The sequence below is a fragment of the Hetaerina americana genome, unplaced genomic scaffold, assembly GCF_022747635.1.
Source record: "Hetaerina americana unplaced genomic scaffold, ioHetAmer1.1.p SCAF_40, whole genome shotgun sequence".
NCBI lineage: Eukaryota > Metazoa > Arthropoda > Insecta > Odonata > Calopterygidae > Hetaerina > Hetaerina americana.
The window spans coordinates 3578808-3597816 of record NW_027286986.1 but is presented as its reverse complement, the minus strand read 5'-3'; the positions used below and the strand labels follow the sequence as shown (position 1 = coordinate 3597816).

Sequence of the window (19009 nt, the reverse complement as noted above, 5' to 3'; positions counted from 1 at the left end):
CTAGTGGGGATAGAATTAGGCTAATGGCAATTCTGTGATTTTAGGTCAGATGGGTTGGTTCTACTTTTGTCTCCTCCCTTCTATGTATTCTTTATTTATTCTCCTGTTCTCGACATTTTGTTCAACATTTCTGCTTCCGCAGACTGCCTCTCTTCCACTCCACTGTATATTAATTTGATTATCACCTCACGAGGCCTTAGCATATCTACTCTCTCCATCTTTGGGTTCATGTCTTCTAGCTTCCGTATGAATATAATATCCTCCCAACCTTACAAGTCCCTGCTCCAAAAATTGCAGTTCATTTCTGTGCCTTCTTTCCTATTGATCCTGACAAAGTTATGTTGATTTTATTTGCAATATTGCTGAATATTACTGGGGAAAATTATTATTGACTTGAGTTTCCAAACTATTGATGGCAGCACATGGCACTTGTACATCTAAGACTTTCTTTGGGAATGACATTCGGTTTAGTTTTATTGATCAGCCTTGAGCTTCCAATGATAATGGTTTGGTTTGTACTTTGACTTGATCTGAAATGATTTTTTCGGTCCATTGTGACGATCCGATTTCAGGGAAAAAGCTTCCCATCAGTGAGCGCATTCTTGTTTTCCATCCTCCAGGCAGGAAACACTGCTCTTCACAATGCTGCTGCCTCAGGGCTTCGTCGCTGTGTGGAGCTTTTGATTGGGCAAGGAAGTCCCTTATTTGTTGAAAACCATGACCGCCTTACACCATGTGACCTTGCCGTGAGGGCATTGCATCTTGAAGTTGCCCAACTTCTTGAAACAAAAATGGTTTTTGTAAGTGCACATGTTAATTCCTAAGTGTTGTTTATTAATAGATTTCTTAGAAGTTGTGTTGACATTAAACATTGAGTTGAAGTGAGATGCTGAAATGGAGATACGTTGCATTTCAACAGGGTTTGTTTCCTCAAGAGCATGTCGTTAATTGAATTGTCATTAGAGGAATGATCATGATTTTCATTTTGTCTCATGATAACATGATTAATTGAAATCTATGAACATTTGTGTGCACTGACATGAATTGTTTTGCATAGATATTTTTAATGATCTCTTATTGTGTCAATAATAATTACGGAATCATTGTTTATATGATAATTGCAATTTTACAGTTTTTAGCTAAATAAAATAAAAACTTTCAGTTTTGCACGTGGGGTGTGACATAAGGCTAGCAAACAAGGAGCAAATCAGGCTACAGCGTGATCCGTGAGAATGTTGAGGTGGAAAATATAATCTTGTCATGCTATTATTTATCAGTCACATTTGCTTTACCAAAATAATCCATCCCTCCATATGGATAAGAACACATTGCCATAGTGTATGAAATGATGTCGTAAGGTATGATTCAGAGGAAAAGTCTCTGATTCTGTCCAATGATCGGCCTTGCACATCGAATGGGTAAATTGAATTGAGAATTTACTTTCCTGCTTCTCCGTCATAAAATTTAGGCATGCTAAACATGATCTCAACCATGTAACAAATGCATTTAAATATGTAGCAGTTACATTCAAGTATGAAACAGCATAATGATCTATGGACGCGTGCGTATTGTGCTATTGTTCATTCAAAATGAACACTGGTGACCATATAGTTCTGTAAAATGTTGAGCTTAAGAAATATGTCTTTTGATAATTATGCCAGTCTAATAAACCTTCCACTTTCATTAACATATTGCTTCAGCTTGTGCAAGAAATCTTTGGCATGTGAAAGTTGTGCGACAAATTTATTGTATATATGGAACAGTATAAAAAGTACAAGTATGATAAAATTATACGAATATTCTTAAATGTTACTTGAGATGTGGTATCAAGGGAATGAATATTTTGAGGGATTAACTGGTCTTCTTTTGTTATTATACCAAAATGATATGTTTACCATTATACAATTACTTCACGTAATTCTGATTTGTCAATATAATAAAATGATATTAAGAGAATTTGGTAATAATAATACTTTATTCATTTTTATAAATGGTACAACCATATTAAATTTCATTACCATAAATATTACTTGATGTATAAACATATATTTCATAATGTGATGAAGAATGTCACAAAAGAATTCACGGAATGAGTAAAGTAAGTTAGCAAGTAACCAGGTATTACACCCTATTCTTGAAATTCAGGATACAGTCTGATATCAGCTAAGTAGGCAGCCAGTTATAGAGTTGAATGTTCTTAAATGGAGTTGTAAGTCGAGGATGGTCTACAATAAGTAGCATTCAGATTCACTTGATCTTTATTTTATTTTATTCTACAACACAACATACATAAATACATGTTTTGCACATACACGGGCAATTACCCATTGAAATTTAAGAATATATATATAAAAAGAAAAAGAAATTTCTTCACAATTACCAATTGTATCTCAAACATCGCTTAAACTGCATAGCATTCATAGCAAAGAAATCAATTTCAGGATCTGTAATGGTATAGTAATAGATGTGAGCTCTTAATTGGTAAGCTTCTAGATTAAAGTTCACATGAATCTGAGCCTTAAAGATGTATAAACTAGATACAGTCATGGTTGCATGTCTAGTAAAATGCTGCTAAGTGTGTCTGTTGTGGTAGAAGTTGTGGTGAATCTTACCACTACAATACCAACATGCGTGTCTTTGAAAGCAAATGAATCTTACTTCTCCAATGCTGAAATGTGTGGCTTTAAACAGCAAAGTTTGTCGCCATAATTAGCCCACAGCACTATACTATCAGCTTCTTACCCTATGTCCTGGAGTATGAAAGCGACTCCAAATAAGTATCAGCATATTTGGGGACTCCTAAGTAGCCCCCGAAGGATGGGGGCTCTCCTGAACTGGCCCCCGAGTCCCACTGCTGCAACTTGCAGATTACAGAACTGTGCCAGCCTTGGAACTGAGAGGTTTCAAATTCCCAGCACCTTGGCTCTGACTCTAATGCTCTCTCATCTTTGCTCCTAGAGTCCACCCATTCCATCTTCTTTTTCTTGATTGATTCAGTCAAAATTACCCCACCATCCATATTTTAGACTTTGTTTGCTTTGTAGTGCTCATCAGCACTTTCCGTGGAGACCCCTGTAAGAGATTATTCTGAGAAAATATGACCTTGATTAGCTGTGAAAATAATGAATCACTCATGATTTAATGTTCTATCTGCATCAGCTAATTGAAAACTTTTCCCACACATCTCTTCCACCTCATTATCTACTATGCAAACTTTCTTAAGGATTTTTCATGGTGTCAGACTTCTTGTGCCTTGTATCCACTTCATAAATATAACTCCTTTTTGAATTGAAGCAGAAGGGTCACTGGTGATTTTTTGTTGATCGTGGACAAACTTCAAGAATAGATAATGAAGAGGAATTTATTGTTATTGTAAAACTATGAAATGTCATGCTCAATAAAATTTAATAGTTGTAAATATAAGAATGCATCTCAGAAATCTCAATTTACTTTTCCAACGGTACAATTTCAAAGATGTAGTGATTCCATTGAGAGCAAAACCACTCGCTGTACCATGTGTGGCTTTACGGCATGACAGTCCTAAAAGTGATATGTTTGCAATTGCATTTTCAGGCGGAAGGAGGGGACACTGTGAATGAAGCTGAGCTGACGTTGCCATCCAACGGGGACGAAGAGGATGAATCGGATGAGGTGTACAGCGGGTTGCGCACACAGGACCTCCAGGAGGCCAAGGACCGCTTGCTGGTGGAAACATCCGACATGCTACACATCCCTCTCTTCACAGCGGAGGCTCTCTTGAGGGACAATGGCATGTGGACATTCTCTTCTGCTCATTGGATTAAATTAACTCTGCATGTGATTCCAAAGAAAAGGTTTTTGCCGAGGTGGATACAAATTTTATTTTACCCAATATTCACTCCATTCCATTCCATCCAATTTCCATTAATTGACGGCCAATACTTTCAATCTAATTCTCGTCTACATTTTGAAATTTGAAAAAATAAATACTTTGGCTTTAAATATCTTGCATGGGCAATAATAATAATCTTTATTTGCTCATTAGTCATAGAATGTGGAATATACCAATAAGCAAGAGAACATATAATTAAGAAATAAAACCTTATTAGCAAATATAGAATAATAATCACAGATTACATATGATTTGTTATAAGCCAATGGGCATAATAATAATAATAATATTTATTCGTCCAAGAGACACAGTGCATAGTAATAATACTGGCAAGTGCATAGGATTTGTCAAGTACAAGATTTACAAAAATAGAAATTATTACAAAAATAAGAAATATTACAAAATTAGAAAATGCTACAAATTTATAAATTAGGCCTCAGGTATTCTTTGACACTATAATAACCCTTTTCAATGAGCAATTCACAAACCATTTTCTTAAACACATGTACACGTCCTTCTCACATTCAGCTAGATTATTATATAGTTTTATACTCATAGACTTGGGGCCATTTGTGGCCAAGGTTAAATTAGTTGACCTCACATGTAGGTTGTAGTTTTGTCTCGTATTATATAAGTGGATGCTGTTATTAGTTTCAAAGTCAGCACTATGCAATTTAACCAGTATTACACATTAATAAATATATACACAAGGTACAGTTAACAATTTTAACCTTTTAAAAAGAGGTTGACAGTGAGCATCATATTCTTCATTACACATAACTCTCGCCATCTTTTTCTGTAACTTCAGGATACTGAGAAGGTGAGAGGGTAGTCCCCAGAATACAATTCCATATGAAATTCTTGAGTGGAATAATCCATAATATAATGTCATCAGTACATTTTGGCTTACAGTGTGTTTTAATATAGATAGTAAGTAGAACACAGAATTTAATTTTTTAATTAGGTTCAGAACATGGAGATTCCATTTCAAGTTACTATCTATATGGATTCCTGGGAACTTAAAATAATTTACTGTGTTTAAGTTACTACCATATGTTGTTAAAGAGTTAGTGTCAATTATGCTGTGTGAAGACGAGAAGACCATTGCTTGAGTTTTTCAACATTAAGGAGCAAACTGTTTCCTTCGCACCACGTAGACATACATTTCATCAGCAGGTCACCAGCCACAGCCAGTTCACATAAATTTTTACTGGATGTCATTACACTCACATCATCAGCATACATAACACATTTTTTTGTACCATTGATCTGCAGCTGCCCATGAAGATCATTAATAAAGATCAAAAACAATACTGGGCCAAGCACTGACCCCTGGGGAACCCCTCTGTTGACCTCCAAGGGATTGGAGAGGTAAATATTCCTATCACTTTCGTAGGCCACCCTTTGGTGCCGATTAGCAAGATAGGACTTCAACCAGCTTAATGCCACACCCCTAATGCCCAATAGCTCACATTTTGAGATCAGCTTACTGTGATCGACAGCATCAAATGCTTTGCTCAAGTCATAGAAAATGCCCAGGACCTTACATTTAGAGTCAATTTCTTGAATTATAAAATTTACCGCTTCGAAAAGAGCAAGATTTGTTGACTTCCCCTTTCGGAATCCAAACTGGTTTTCAGATAGCACATTTTGATTTTCAAGAAATTCTAACAATCTTTTACAGAAAACACACTCTAGGATTTTACCAAATAGTGAAATTATAGAAATGGGTCTGTAATTATTTAAATCATTTCGGTCCCCCTTGTTCTTGTAGACAGGTAAGACCTTGGCCATTTTAAGGGTAGTCGGATGAATGCCCTCAGCTAAGGACTGGTTCACCAGCATTAGTAGTGGTGCTAGAATAAGGTCACCACAGTCTTTTAATAACTTGCCAGACACTCCATCAATGTCAGCAGATTTCTTTTTCCCTTATCTTATTAAGATAAAGGCGTAATTCACTCTCATTGCCGGGTTTAAGGTACATAGATGTATAAGTTACTCTATTGGATGGCATGGGCCCAAGAGGCACAGGATGAGGGCAATTTGGCAGAGACAGAAAAGCTTTGTGAAAAGCATTAGATATTTTACCTGGTTCAGAGATTATGTTGCCAAAGTTATCATTTACCTGGAGAGGCAATGTCGTGGAATTTAGGTTGCTGTTGCTTTTATTTGATTTCCCATGCTATTTTTGAGAAATTGGAGGCATTCGTAATCCGCCGATCATTGTACTCTTTTTTTGCCTGTTTTATTAGATACCTGTACTCTCTTTTTTCATAAATGTCAGTACGTTGAGTTGTAGCATCATTCCTATGGTTACTCTTGAGTCAGTAATTTTTCTGTTAACATTTTACGGAAATTTTACAATTTTAAACCTCTAGTAATTTTATTAAATAACGTGAAAACTGACTTGTTAATTTTAGTTTGGTAGTAGTGCGAGGCAGAAGTAGAGTAAATTAAAAGGCTCATTCTTCAATGAGGCACATGCTCTACCGTAATTAGGAAACTGAAATGGTTCTTTAGCGCCTATTAATTTATTAATGATTAATTAAATTAATGATTCATTCTGTTTCTTTGTAAAAGGACAAATTTTTGACGTGCTTTGTTGTGGGAGTGAAAATATTTTTTGAATTAATTTATGTCATATGCATTTCCTCTTGTACCTTGGATTTGTGTTATTGCATTGAATAATCAGAAGTGTTAATTGTGGTAGTTGCGTAGTACAGGATGGATAGCCATTTTCATACCACTAATTCAAACAACCTGTTTCCGTTTCACAGAGTGGTCGCGTGAAGCTCTCTTGGAAAAGTGGATGAAGGAACCGGTGCTCTGCTGTCAGCTGGCTGGAGTGCAGCCTCCAGCATCAGCGCTCCACCACTCTGATCTCTGCCCACCCCCCCCACCTCTCTCGCCTCCCCCTGGCGGTGGAAGTTTATCCCGACATGATATGTCATCAGTGGAAGAGGAAATGGATTGCATTCCAAGCATAGCTGAATCGAGGGACAGTGGGCTTGGGAAAGTGAGAGAGCAGGTGGTAAGCTGGAAAATACTTACACTCCCATCAGTTTCCCTACCCAACTGCATCGTTGGTGCAGGTGCATGACTGGTGTCTTTGTAAATTTCCCTGAGTATCCTTAAAAAGAATATGTGGTTACTTCTTAGCCCAAGGGGGAGGAGGAAGAATGGAAGTGCATGGTAGGCCAGGGGTTGGAGAGCTGGTCTACCAACCTACTATTGGGCCCAGGTTCTATTTCCGGGCCCTATTTCTATTTCATTGTAAGATGAATAGAGGTCCCAGCGGCAGCAGATATTTTTCAGTGGTATCCCGATCCCTACTTGAGTTGCTTTGTGGAGGGGACTTTGAGTGAGTATGCCATCCGTCAGATAGGACGTCAAACTGCTAACCCCTTTCGGGTGCCTTTCGTTAAGAGTAGACTAATGCCGACGCCGGGTTTCTCTCCACCCTTAATCCTCTCCCGTCCATCCCTAATGACGTAAATGACCTTGGCTGTCGGTCGCCTCCCCCAAATACTACTAATATGAATAGAGGGTTAATTATGTGGAGAGCGGCACTTTCATCTATCAAACCAACCTTCAAGTTGGCCATTGTGGTTGTAGCCTAGCGACTAGGTTCTAAACTCAACCTTAAATAAACACCAGCTCTGAGAATTTTCAAATATCAGTTATTCCTGGGGAAGCACAGGAGGTGTGAGGAGAAGAAATACTCTCCCTTATTATCTTGAATGTTTTGCATGATGTGTAGGCCTTCGTGTGGAGTGAGCTCTTACCTCCCCTATCAAACCAGCTTTTGCGTAAGATTCTTTTGGGGTTTTTGAGAGCTAAACTTTCATAAATAAATAATATTTATTGGCCCCTGGACTTCACCAATTGAAATATATGCCAATTTAGAGAACAAACAATCAGCTGTTTCAGTGTCCCGGAGACTCAAGAAACTCTTCCACATTATAATAGCATTTATCCATCAGAAACTTCTTAAGATATTTCTTAAATATACCTCTGGATGGAGCAGACTCTATGCATGGTGGCAGATAGTTGAAAATTTTAATGACCACGTGATAGGGACTCGTATCATGCGTAGCAGGAGAATGGCAGAACAAATGTACATCAACACTCAGTCGAGTATTATGCCCATTTACTTGAGCATTGATGATTTGTTGTTTCCTATTACCCTTAGCATACATAAGTAAGTCTGCAATGCCTGGAGGAATTACTTTAAATCAAATAACATGCATGGGTGTAGAACAAGCTATAGGAGAGTGAATCTGAAGATTTCAGAAGTACTTGTTGATACCAAGGTACCTCTCTAATCCCTCAGTTTGTGGAGAAATTTGTGACTCCGTGTGGGTATCCACGGGAGAAAGGTGATTTCAGCTTCTTAATCACTGGTAACTGAGTATATGAGATGGTAAAATGAGTACCTAATGGAAAATTGACTTAGGGCATGGCCCCAAGTGATTCCTAAGGCAGTCACTATAACTTGTGGCCAATGAGAACCACAAAAAATGACACTCTCATATTGAGGAAAACTTCAATAACTATTAATAAGGGGTTCAAAATAAAAAGGCTGGATGAATATATAATACTGGGATTTGAAGTTGACCTCCCATGCCCCACTCTCAAATCCTGATCAAGAGAGTATAAAGTTTTCATGGAGAATTTCTCTGATAAATTCCGTAAGAGTAATTGGGCCCAGGTTTCCCATGAAATCATTAAATGTTTACGGAAATCAAAGGAAGAAACTTCATTTTTCACATGATTTTTATTAGCTACAATCCATCTTTGGTCTTTCTTGAATCAGGGCATCATCAGGTTCAGGCAAAGTCAAATCTCGTGGTGATGACGCATATGATGGAAGGGGGGGGGGAAGAAAAGAGGAAGGGTCTCCCTGGAGTGTGGCATGGGGAGAAGGGGATTATGAGAGAGGAGGGCAAGTGAGTGGCAGAGGTGCCAACATGTGAAACCATTTCAACCCTGTCAAAAGTACCTTACCAGTCTATGTTCACCATTAGGTTAATTCACTCCTACTCAGGGTCATATTCCGTGCTGGAAACTCCCATCAATCATTCCGCTGTAGCTCTCGTGAGACAATGTTACCTTTTCTTGTAGACCCAAAGATCCCTTTTACTGGAAATAAATTAGTGAAAAATGTACTAGAATATGTATAAAAAGAGATCCCTACCCCAGGAAATTTGTTTGATGAAATGCATGGGGGTTGTGAGAGGAATGTCACTCTTGACCTTGTTGTGTTGAAGAGGTGGGCATTAGGGGTTAGGGGTGTGGTGGCTCTAATTGAGGAGGGGTAGTCGTACGGATGGCATAGCTGAATGTTTGGAATAGCATATTTTATTTTTGCTACTTGAATTTTCACAAGAAGTGGCTAAAATGTAATATAAAATTAGCGGGGGAAACTATGAAAAAAGATTACCTTGACAATAGGGAGAGAGGAGACTGGAATGACACTTGCATCACCAAGGGAAAACTGTTTCCCATTAAATGAACGAGATCTGTGTCTCTGCATCATCTTTAGTGAGACTTGTGAGTGCACTTGCAAACCTCCACTCTTGCTTCCTCAAGGCAATTCTGCTGATTTTAGAAACCTTTATGTACGTTTGCCAATTTCTTTTTGAAACTTTGATATTTTTCATCAAAATAATTCTTATGAATATTTTACTTATTTATTCACTTATATTTATTGGCATAACACTAACTTCAATTTACCTGTAGTTAAAATAACATTAAATTTTTGTCTAATAATAATAATTTATTTTTCTCAATTGACAAATACATAGTACGGCACAGACTATCATATATTAAGTAATCGTACAGGGTATGTCAAAAAGTACAGTCACTTAATAATTATTACCCAAAGAAAGATAAAATTACACCTAGGTACACAATTATGTGTACACAATATAAAATTCAAAATTACCAAGAATTGATGTAGTCATTCACCCTGTAAAAACATTTTTCATTTAAAATACATTAAATTTATCTTAAAAAATAGAGAGTGATTTCTCATTATTTAAACTTGAGGGAAGCTTGTTGTACGTTTTGATGTACTGAGAACAAGGTCCTTTGGACATCATTATCATGCTAGCAGATACTACACATACAGTATAATTACTTGTTCTAATTCCTATAAAATATAATGTTGGAGCTTCAATTTGGAAAAAGTCCCTGGCTAAATGGAAACAGCACAAAATAATGGTGACCATAATAACATGTTTAAAGTTGTCCTTTTCATTCATTTCTATCTTTTATTCGATGTTATAGTGTGAGATTTGCACTGATGTCATACCTGAATGGGATGAAGTGGTGCATACAAGCTGTGAGCATCGCTTCTGCACGTCATGTTGGGAGGCTTACCTCACGGTGAAGATAAGAGAGGGTGATGCGCACCGAATTCTCTGCCCAGCTTTTCACTGTCACTACTTAGTTCCTGCCGAAATCATTGAAAGACTGGTCAGCCCTGAAATGGCTAGACGGTACTTGCAATTTGACATTAAGGTAGGAATGGCTTTTATTACCAATCTGTGTATTTTTGCTGAAAATTAGAATTGTGTATGGTAGAATAAATTGAAATTTGTGAGAGTTTTACAAGGTGAGACCAAAAAATGAAAACTTTTGCTAAACAGTGCATGCATACTAAAAATATCATGCTATTATTATTAAGTAATCTACTGGTTAAAGTAGGTTTTGTATGGACACAACTACCAAATAAATATTTTGTGACTCCTCACAATCCAGCAATCTAGTCTACATCAGGTCCCTCTTCATCTCTCAGCATTCTTACTTCATCTGTGCACCATTCATTCACTCATTTGCCAGTTTGGAACACTCCCCTTTTAATCACATATTTTGGCCAATTCTATTCCGTGTAAAAATACCGCTATCTAGGAATTTAAATGAGTTTATTTTGTTGGCCTATTTCTTAGAAACATAAGCATAGTATTATGGATACTACTGTATGGAAATGATGTTTCTAACTATCGTGGGAATAATAGGCATGGTTAAATTTTTTTGAAAATTACACCTATCTACCCACACTGATAAAAAATAACATTTTCGATATTTTTAGTGGTATTGGATTCAAGTCTTTAATTTATTAAAGTTGGGTAGTTAGCCATAGTTATATCAAGTAGACATTCATAAGTTGTCATATTTCCCGGCCATAAGATGCATCCTGGTTTTTCAGATTTCAATTCATGGTAAATACTTGGATCAGATAGAAAAGATCAAACTATTTTGATGTTGGCACTTTATACAAAGACAATTGAATTGTTATTTTGAAAGTTAAGTGGCTACATATAAGTCAGCATTTATTCATCTTAGAATCCCAGAAGTGTGTCATTGCTGGGCCAATATGCTGCCTTTCTTCCGTGTTCTGAAGTGTAATTCATGAACTCAAGTTCAAATGTAATATTTTGTGACTATATTCCCTCTTAAGGTCCCACAAGAGGTTATTATTCTTTCAACTTATTAAGTGATGCTCAGATTCTATTATCATTTTGATATTATCTAAATGTATATTGAAAGCAACCATTTTCCATGCCTCTATGACACTTTCATACTAATTAAGGTTGAATGCCTGTAGGCTCAAAGTTTATTGGGAGTTATACAAAGTATGTGTGTATTAGCAGAGGGGTTTTAGCCAAACGCGTATTAAGTTCGAGGCAGCCCCACATGTGAGATAAAGCTGAACGCACTACATTGTATACATTTAAGACTAATTTGAACATTTTTTAGGAAGCACTTCAACAAAATATTAAAACTCCGTTGCTTGCTGCTCAATCAAAACAGTGGTATTATTGAAATTTGTAATCAAGGCAACCATTTTCTATGCCCCCAATGTGGGAAAAAGTACTTAATAGTACGTGTTTTGCCAACAAATTGGCTCGTGCTTATATGCCCAAGTTATGCCTGTATACCCCAGGTTTCCAAGGATGTACATGTATAGAGCTATGCTCTCTGCCACGGATTGCATCTTGGATAGAGGGCACTTGGCTGCATTTGAGTTTGAGCTGACGCCCCTCACGAACGGGTCACCCCTCCACCTCCTAGCAGTGGGATCATCCTTTCCTGTCCTTCCCCTATGGCGCAAATGACCTTAGCTGTCGGTCGCCTCCCCTCAAAACTACTACTACTATGAGGCCGCGTGGTCGGTCCCCGGCAACGAAAACGTCGGGAGAGAGAGTGCACATATCTTGAAGCGACATCCTGTGATGTATGCAACAAAAACGACTTATTTGTATTTACATTATATATGTCTCAGGATACAAATATAAGTTCGATTGAGTTATTTTTTATGAAAATATTTATAAAAGGAGCCGCAACCGACATCGAAAAACGCTTATCGCAGAAATCAGTTGATTTTCGTCTCCGCATAACTGAGCTCTACATAATTTATTTGATCGGGATAGTATGTGTTTTTGGGGATTGGCTAATTTTGTATTTTGACATAAACGTTTGATAATACAAGCATAGATTCATTGATGTTCGTGGTATTTTTACCCTTTCATTGCTATCTGAAAAAGCAGGTCTATCTTCTGTTGAACATTATCCAGCTCCATCGATAGACATTTTATTTTTATTTGAACCTTCTTGAACTTGAATTTTGAATATTCATGCAGGGACATGAATCAATACACATTAAGATGTCCTTTTGGTTATTTTTAATGTCTTTTTCATGTACTACCATCATAGGATTTTTTTGGTAGTCTCCTTAATTTATTTTATAGCCAGAAAAAAAATCAATACTGTCGGTTGAGTTGGATGGTTTCAGGAGGACTTCAGTTGTTGTTGTTGTAATTGTTTTTTAGAAAATCAAATGCATTCAGCATTGCATCATTGAATGGAGTGAGCTCTCTTGAAGGAGGAGGAAGTTTTTGAAAGTGGACTGCTGAAAGCCATGTTCAGGTAGTTATGAACCAAATCACGTGGTTTTGTTTAAAATTTTGACTTTGCTTGTGTCTTCACCAATAACATATTAATAAATGCAATTGAAATAATGTAACTAATTAATGTATGCTTTCAAATTTTCATTGTTATTGATGCAATGCACTAGTCTTCTTGAACTGAGAAGATTTTGCTCGACTGCCTTATGACTTTCACTTACCATCAAATCTTCACTACTTATTCTTTCTCTCCCACTTCACCTCCTTCATTCATCTCTGCCATTTTGTAACACTACTCAGAATTTAAAATATGTTCTTGCACTCCACTAATTTTTTGGCTTAATCCATTATACCGGTTTTGTTCGAGTTGAAAATGCTTTGGGTGTAAGTCAAAGAGTATTTTTCATACTAATATCAAATAAACTCCTAGGTTGTGGTATCATTCGAAATATAGCATTTTTTTGCAGATTTAAATAAAATGAGACAACAGAAATTCACGCCCAGAAAATTGACAATGGGACAAATTATAAATATAAGTGAACCATAAAAATGAATGGCCATGATCCCTGATGAGATTTAACATATTAAACTTTATTTAAATCCTATGGGATGAGTTTCACGATTGGAAATGGAATTGACATGAATTTCATAGTCAAGTTGCAGGTACATCATGAGGATGAATATTTGCCAATCCTTGAGCTTTGATTACCAAGAAACTAAATAGATATTTTCAGGAGATTTGTCAAGTAATGAGTGCAATGAAATATTTTGGAGTGGAAAATTGAATGAATGAATGAATGTCCCATTAAACGGTAAGCTCATGTCTATTCAATTGGTCAAACCTTACAATAATTCAAATCCAGAAATTATTGTGGGAAACTTTTTGACAAAGTTTGCTTGTCATGTACCTTAATAGAATCTTAATGCAATCCTCAAAGGCGATAAAATCTTTGAGTGTAAGAATATGGTGCACATCTTGATGGGGAGATGAAATATCCTCGGTGATGGGCATTAAGAGGAGTGTTCTTTCTTTCTGTGACAGAGGTGGAAGTGGTTGCAAAAGAAGGAAGTGCAATTGGAGATCACTATGCATTCAGAGTGCATTGTACCCAGCATGCGTACCTATACCCATTTCATGCATGAGTCCCGATCATGGAAGTTGGGTGTCATGATACAGTTATCTGATTAGAATTGGGCTTTTAACAACTCCAACTTTGGCAATCAGTGGCTCTATAACCCCTTTAATGAATTACAGAGTGTGTTCTCAATACACATCATCCCTCTTTAATTTGAAATATTATAACTCAAGGGCCTCGTGTACCATTACCATATATTTTGTGTGAATTAAATGGGTCAACTAAACAAAGTTGGCAAAATAACAGTGTAATGTATTAATTCAGGATTCAATATTTATATGGAGAATATATTAGAAAATATCAAATTATTATGAGTTGCATAAAATTTTGAGAATTTCTTAAACTTTTCTGTATAGAATTACTGTTTATGATAAAAATTAAATCTCTTGAATCATGATAAACTTTAACAAGGAAAAATTGTTAGCATAAACCTAAAGATGAAGGTAGGTAGAAGATTGATTAGGTACAGTGGAACATCAATTTAAATATTTAAGTGTAGAGAACTCAGTTGATGCAATGCATGTAGAAGAGCATAACAGCTTGAAATAAGCCCCCATTGCAATCTGTCCCTGTGCAGGGTCCATCTACAAACTAAGTAATCGGTAGATAGCTATCTTTTACACCTAAAGAGTTATGTTAATCATTTGCATCAGTACTTTTCATGTGTTGGGGATGTTGAAGTAGGGGCCACCTACGAAATTCATGGAAGAATTGCCTTGCAGTCCAAACTCACACACACTCGCACACTCTCACGAGTCATGCATGCATAGAAAACCTCTTCCAACGAGGAATAGCCACCTTTGTTAACATGTCCATCTCAACCAGCCCACCCCCAATCGTATTGTCTCATGGGTGAGGAGAAGGGTGGGTTTTATGTTTAGGGCACCTTTGCGAAGTTGGCAAAACTGTGAGGGAAGTGTAACGTTTGTGGTCCCCATGGACTCGCACATGGGGATTGCTGACGTTGGCTGACACCGGGTGTTTCCATTTGCCGAGCAGGCTTTTGTGGAGGGCAACCGGAGCATCAAGTGGTGCCCCATGCCCGGCTGTGGGAGGGCTGTTCGCTTGCCTGAGGTGGAGAGGGTACTTCTCCTACACCAGCATGCAGCAACCCCCTCCTCCCTCTTGTCATCCCCGCCCCCATCACCCGGATGGCCACCCCCTGTTGTCTCTCACGCTGTGGACTGCGGTCGGGGACACCTCTTCTGCTGGTATGACACACGCATGCCTTTTGCACCCCCATTCTGGGAATTAAACCCCCTCCCTCTAACAAAAATGAAGTGGTTATAATTTTTGCTGATTATTTGATGAGAAGTGCAAACCTCACTTCATATATCAGAATTAAATTTAGGTTGATCTTGTAAACTGTGGCCTTGTACTCTCTGCGGTGTGGTGGTACCTTTCCTCCCTCTGCTTCATGTATGCAGCATTTTTCTTTTTTTACATTCTCCTGCATCCTAATGCCTCTTAATATGTCCATCATCCACTCCTCCTGTCATCTTTGAATTTATCTCAACAGCCGTCTCTTGCAATGCTAAGTGATTCTTCATAAATGTATATTTATGCTGAGTAAACACCAAAACTGATTTCCATAGGAAATTGCGGGAGATGCCGCAACAGTAACTTTTAACGGATTCATCCGCTAATGTGCATTTCAATGCAACAATTTCTGAGAGCCAAATCATTCGCCTTGACCGGGATCCCAGTCAAGGCGAATGATTTTTACACTCTGGAATTGTTGCACCAAAACTGATGCCAAATTTAAATAGTATAGTGTTCCTATATTAATATGAGATTATATATGAAAATTTAAATCATAAAAGTTTAAAGAGAAGCACTTTTGAATAAAACCAAATTGCTTGTACAATGCAGGTCATTTTTTTTAGTACAAGACAATTCTGTTAAATCCCAAGAAGCTACCAAACTTTGATGAGTACAATGAACTGACTGCACAGATTAATATATTTGGTTGATATGAGAACTATTGCATAGATCCTGCGCATGGGATTAAACAGCTTTCCTTTTTCTGTGCAAAGGTTGTACTAATTGGAAGACAAAAAATGCTATTTTAAGGGTAAGTAGATCTGAGAAGATCAATTGAATTAGCAAAATGTTTTGATTGATTTGTTTCTGGTCTGGACTGTGGTAGCGTAGATATGGAAGATATGTAATTTTTATTTCAGAGGTAATCATTGCTATAGTAACAGTGGAAAATGTGATGACTTTGAGGTTTTACACTAATGCAACTATTTCAGAGTGTAAAAATCATTTGCCATGGATGGGATTTGAACCCGGATCGCTCGATGTCCGGTCGAGTGCTTTAGCCAGTTAAGCTATCCAGGCGTCCTCTTACACTCTGAAATTTTGGGGGCTTTTAAAGGAACTAGATGTTGTGATGAAATACCGTACATACAATGTCACAGGCATTCATAGTTGTGCACGAGGCACTGCAATCCATGAGTTTAAAGCCAACTTTAAACACTAAGGGTTTTTACCTTTGACAAATTCCAAGAAATTGTGGGGGAAGCCATGACAGTAACTTGTAATGGAGTCATCTGCTAAATGTGTATTACAATCCCGCAATTTCAGAGCATAAAGAGTGTTTTACAATGAAGCAACTACCTACACAAGTAGTACTGATCAGATAAATCCATTCATAGATGGTTATATGACAGTGATTAGAGCAGAAGTCGACAGTTTGAGGATGAGAAAGATGAAATGAGGGCTGAGATATCAATTTGTGGAGGTGGAATGAGGGAATTGAAGGCATGCAGGAGGCAGTATTGAAGAGATCATAGATAAACAGCACTGGGGGGAAGGTAAAATAATGCCAGGTGCCTCATTTTGCAAGAGGGGATATGGAGGGAGAAAAAGGAGAGTAGTTCATGAGACTTGTTACGGCCATTCATAATCCTGTGGAATGTTTTAATTCTACTGATGCATCTCTCCATTTCAGAGGAGCAATCCCAAGTAGGGTTGGTGGAGCAAGCTAAAGATCAAGTGGTAGTTGAACAGGAATTTAGCATGAGGAGAATGTAATCAGAAAATATGTCTTGAGATCTAAAGGGCTGTCAATTTCAGTGAAGCCAGTTTTCATTTCCAATGCTCTCTCAGTCTATTCCTTCTTCTCAAAACATTTACTCTTCTCTCATTTATCTGATGGGTTATTCGATGCATTCCTGTCAGCATTAACTATAGCTATTGTATATAGAAGAGAAAACATTGTTGAATATGTAAATAAGTGGAACTGGAATGAGTTGAGTGAAGGCATGGGCTTTGGGGTATGGAAAAAATAATTTCAGTCAGATAAAGGCAAAAGATGAAAGAAGTGTTAGACATTATGAAAGGGGATGAGAGGAAGTTGTTTTGTTGAAACTGAGAGAGGGCGTTAAACATGGATGAAGAGGATAATGACAAATAGTGGGGCATTGAAGGCTGTTATGGAAGGGGTAAATTTAGGTAAGTGGAGGGGCACAGGGATTAGGGATATTGCATGCACGTGAGGGGCAGAACATGTGGTGAACTGAATGACATTTGGACAAAGGGGCCTGGAAGGAAATACTGTGAAAATCTGCAGCATTGTGTAATGGATGGCGGTGACCACGACAAACCTCCCTCAATGAGAGGTGACACAACAGCACTGATGCTGACTGCTGATGCTCTTTCAGGGAGTGCTTGGGTGAGGCCCATGCGCCCAGTGGCTGTGCTCAATGGCGGGAATGGCGGCGGAAGATCCTGGAGGTGAGACCCGAGGAACTGCGCCCTTCCCCCCCTGCCACTGCTCTCGAGATGGAGGACGCTGCCAACTGCCTCTGGCTGGTCACCAATTCCAAGCCTTGTCCCAATTGCAGGTCTCGAATCCAAAAGAATGAAGGCTGTAATCATATGAAATGCTCAAAGGTGAGGAAACTAGCTTGCTTAACTATTTGATGGGAGAGGAAAGAAATTATTTTTAAAGAAAATTTATCTTTGGTTCCAATCCATTTGCACTGTAATAAATGACCCAGCATTTTCATTCTTCGTATAGTATCCAAGGGTATATGGTAATCCTGGGGTAGAACACTGGAATACTGGCTGGAGGGCCTGGGTTTGATTACCAGGCATGCCTTTGGGCACCCTCAGCTTCACCAAAGCTGTACGATTTTTTGGGCTAACAGGGAAACCATAGACGGCGAAGGGAAAGGAACTGGCCTTCCCTTATTACCCAGATGTGTGAATTTCACTCATCTGAGTAATTTTCATCCAATAGTTAGCCATTGGGCTTACTATTGGGTGAACTCTACTCTCACCTATCAAACCAACCTTTGGGTGGATAACTGTGTTTATTGTTTTTATAGTATCCAAGCAATAATTTATATTTGTAATAATTTGTTGGGAATTGACAATAAATATTATTATGAATTTGTTATAAATCTGCGCTAGGAGAAATCAGTATGTTATTCTTAGGGCAAGTGCTTTATTTGACTTGCATTTTACACAGAAGACTAGGAAACTTTTATGATTCATAGTGATTCTAAAATGATGTACTTTATAGTGAATGATGTTTAATTGTAAATATAAATTTTGCAGTGTAAATTTGACTTTTGCTGGGTGTGTTTGGAGAGTTGGAAGAAGCATAGTTCTGCCACTGGAGGTTATTTTAGATGTAATCGTTATGAAGCTGTAAATAAAGCTGACGAGAAGAGAGGCATTCTTATAAGTGAGGTGAGTGAAGACATTGAGTGGTATGTACTAAGATCAACTGCATTTGTAGTCGTACATATGCCTGAATTAGTGAAGTATATGTAATAATACTGGATGTGTCCCAAAAATAAGTAGAATAATTTTTGCCTACTGATGCAGACAGCAGGGATGGCACGATTAGTGGTGTTAAAGGTCACAAGGGAGATAGAGAAAGCAATATGACTGCATTCAGTTGTCTGCGGGCCATTGCAGTGTGCGGATTGCTGCTAGACTGGACACCTGTTCAAGGGTCACATCATGAAATCACGATGCCACATTCTTTGGAGCAACGATATGCAAGAACATTTTGTGTAAAGCTTGGAAAATAGGGTTTGGAGACCAAAACCATAGTTAAGGATGCTTGTGGA

General features: G+C 37.8%; 1 protein-coding gene across 1 annotated transcript in view; it reads left to right on the top strand.

Moving 5' to 3' along the window:
• Nucleotides 1–19009, top strand: part of LOC139692737 (ankyrin repeat and IBR domain-containing protein 1-like) — a 49816-nt gene that overhangs the window by 10934 nt on the left and 19873 nt on the right. The window contains exons 5-11 of the mRNA XM_071590982.1: nt 621–800; nt 3574–3769; nt 6649–6902; nt 10163–10396; nt 14919–15130; nt 17588–17819; nt 18489–18623. Coding sequence (XP_071447083.1) covers nt 621–800; nt 3574–3769; nt 6649–6902; nt 10163–10396; nt 14919–15130; nt 17588–17819; nt 18489–18623 — 1443 coding nt within the window. The remainder of the gene's footprint in view (nt 1–620; nt 801–3573; nt 3770–6648; nt 6903–10162; nt 10397–14918; nt 15131–17587; nt 17820–18488; nt 18624–19009) is intronic.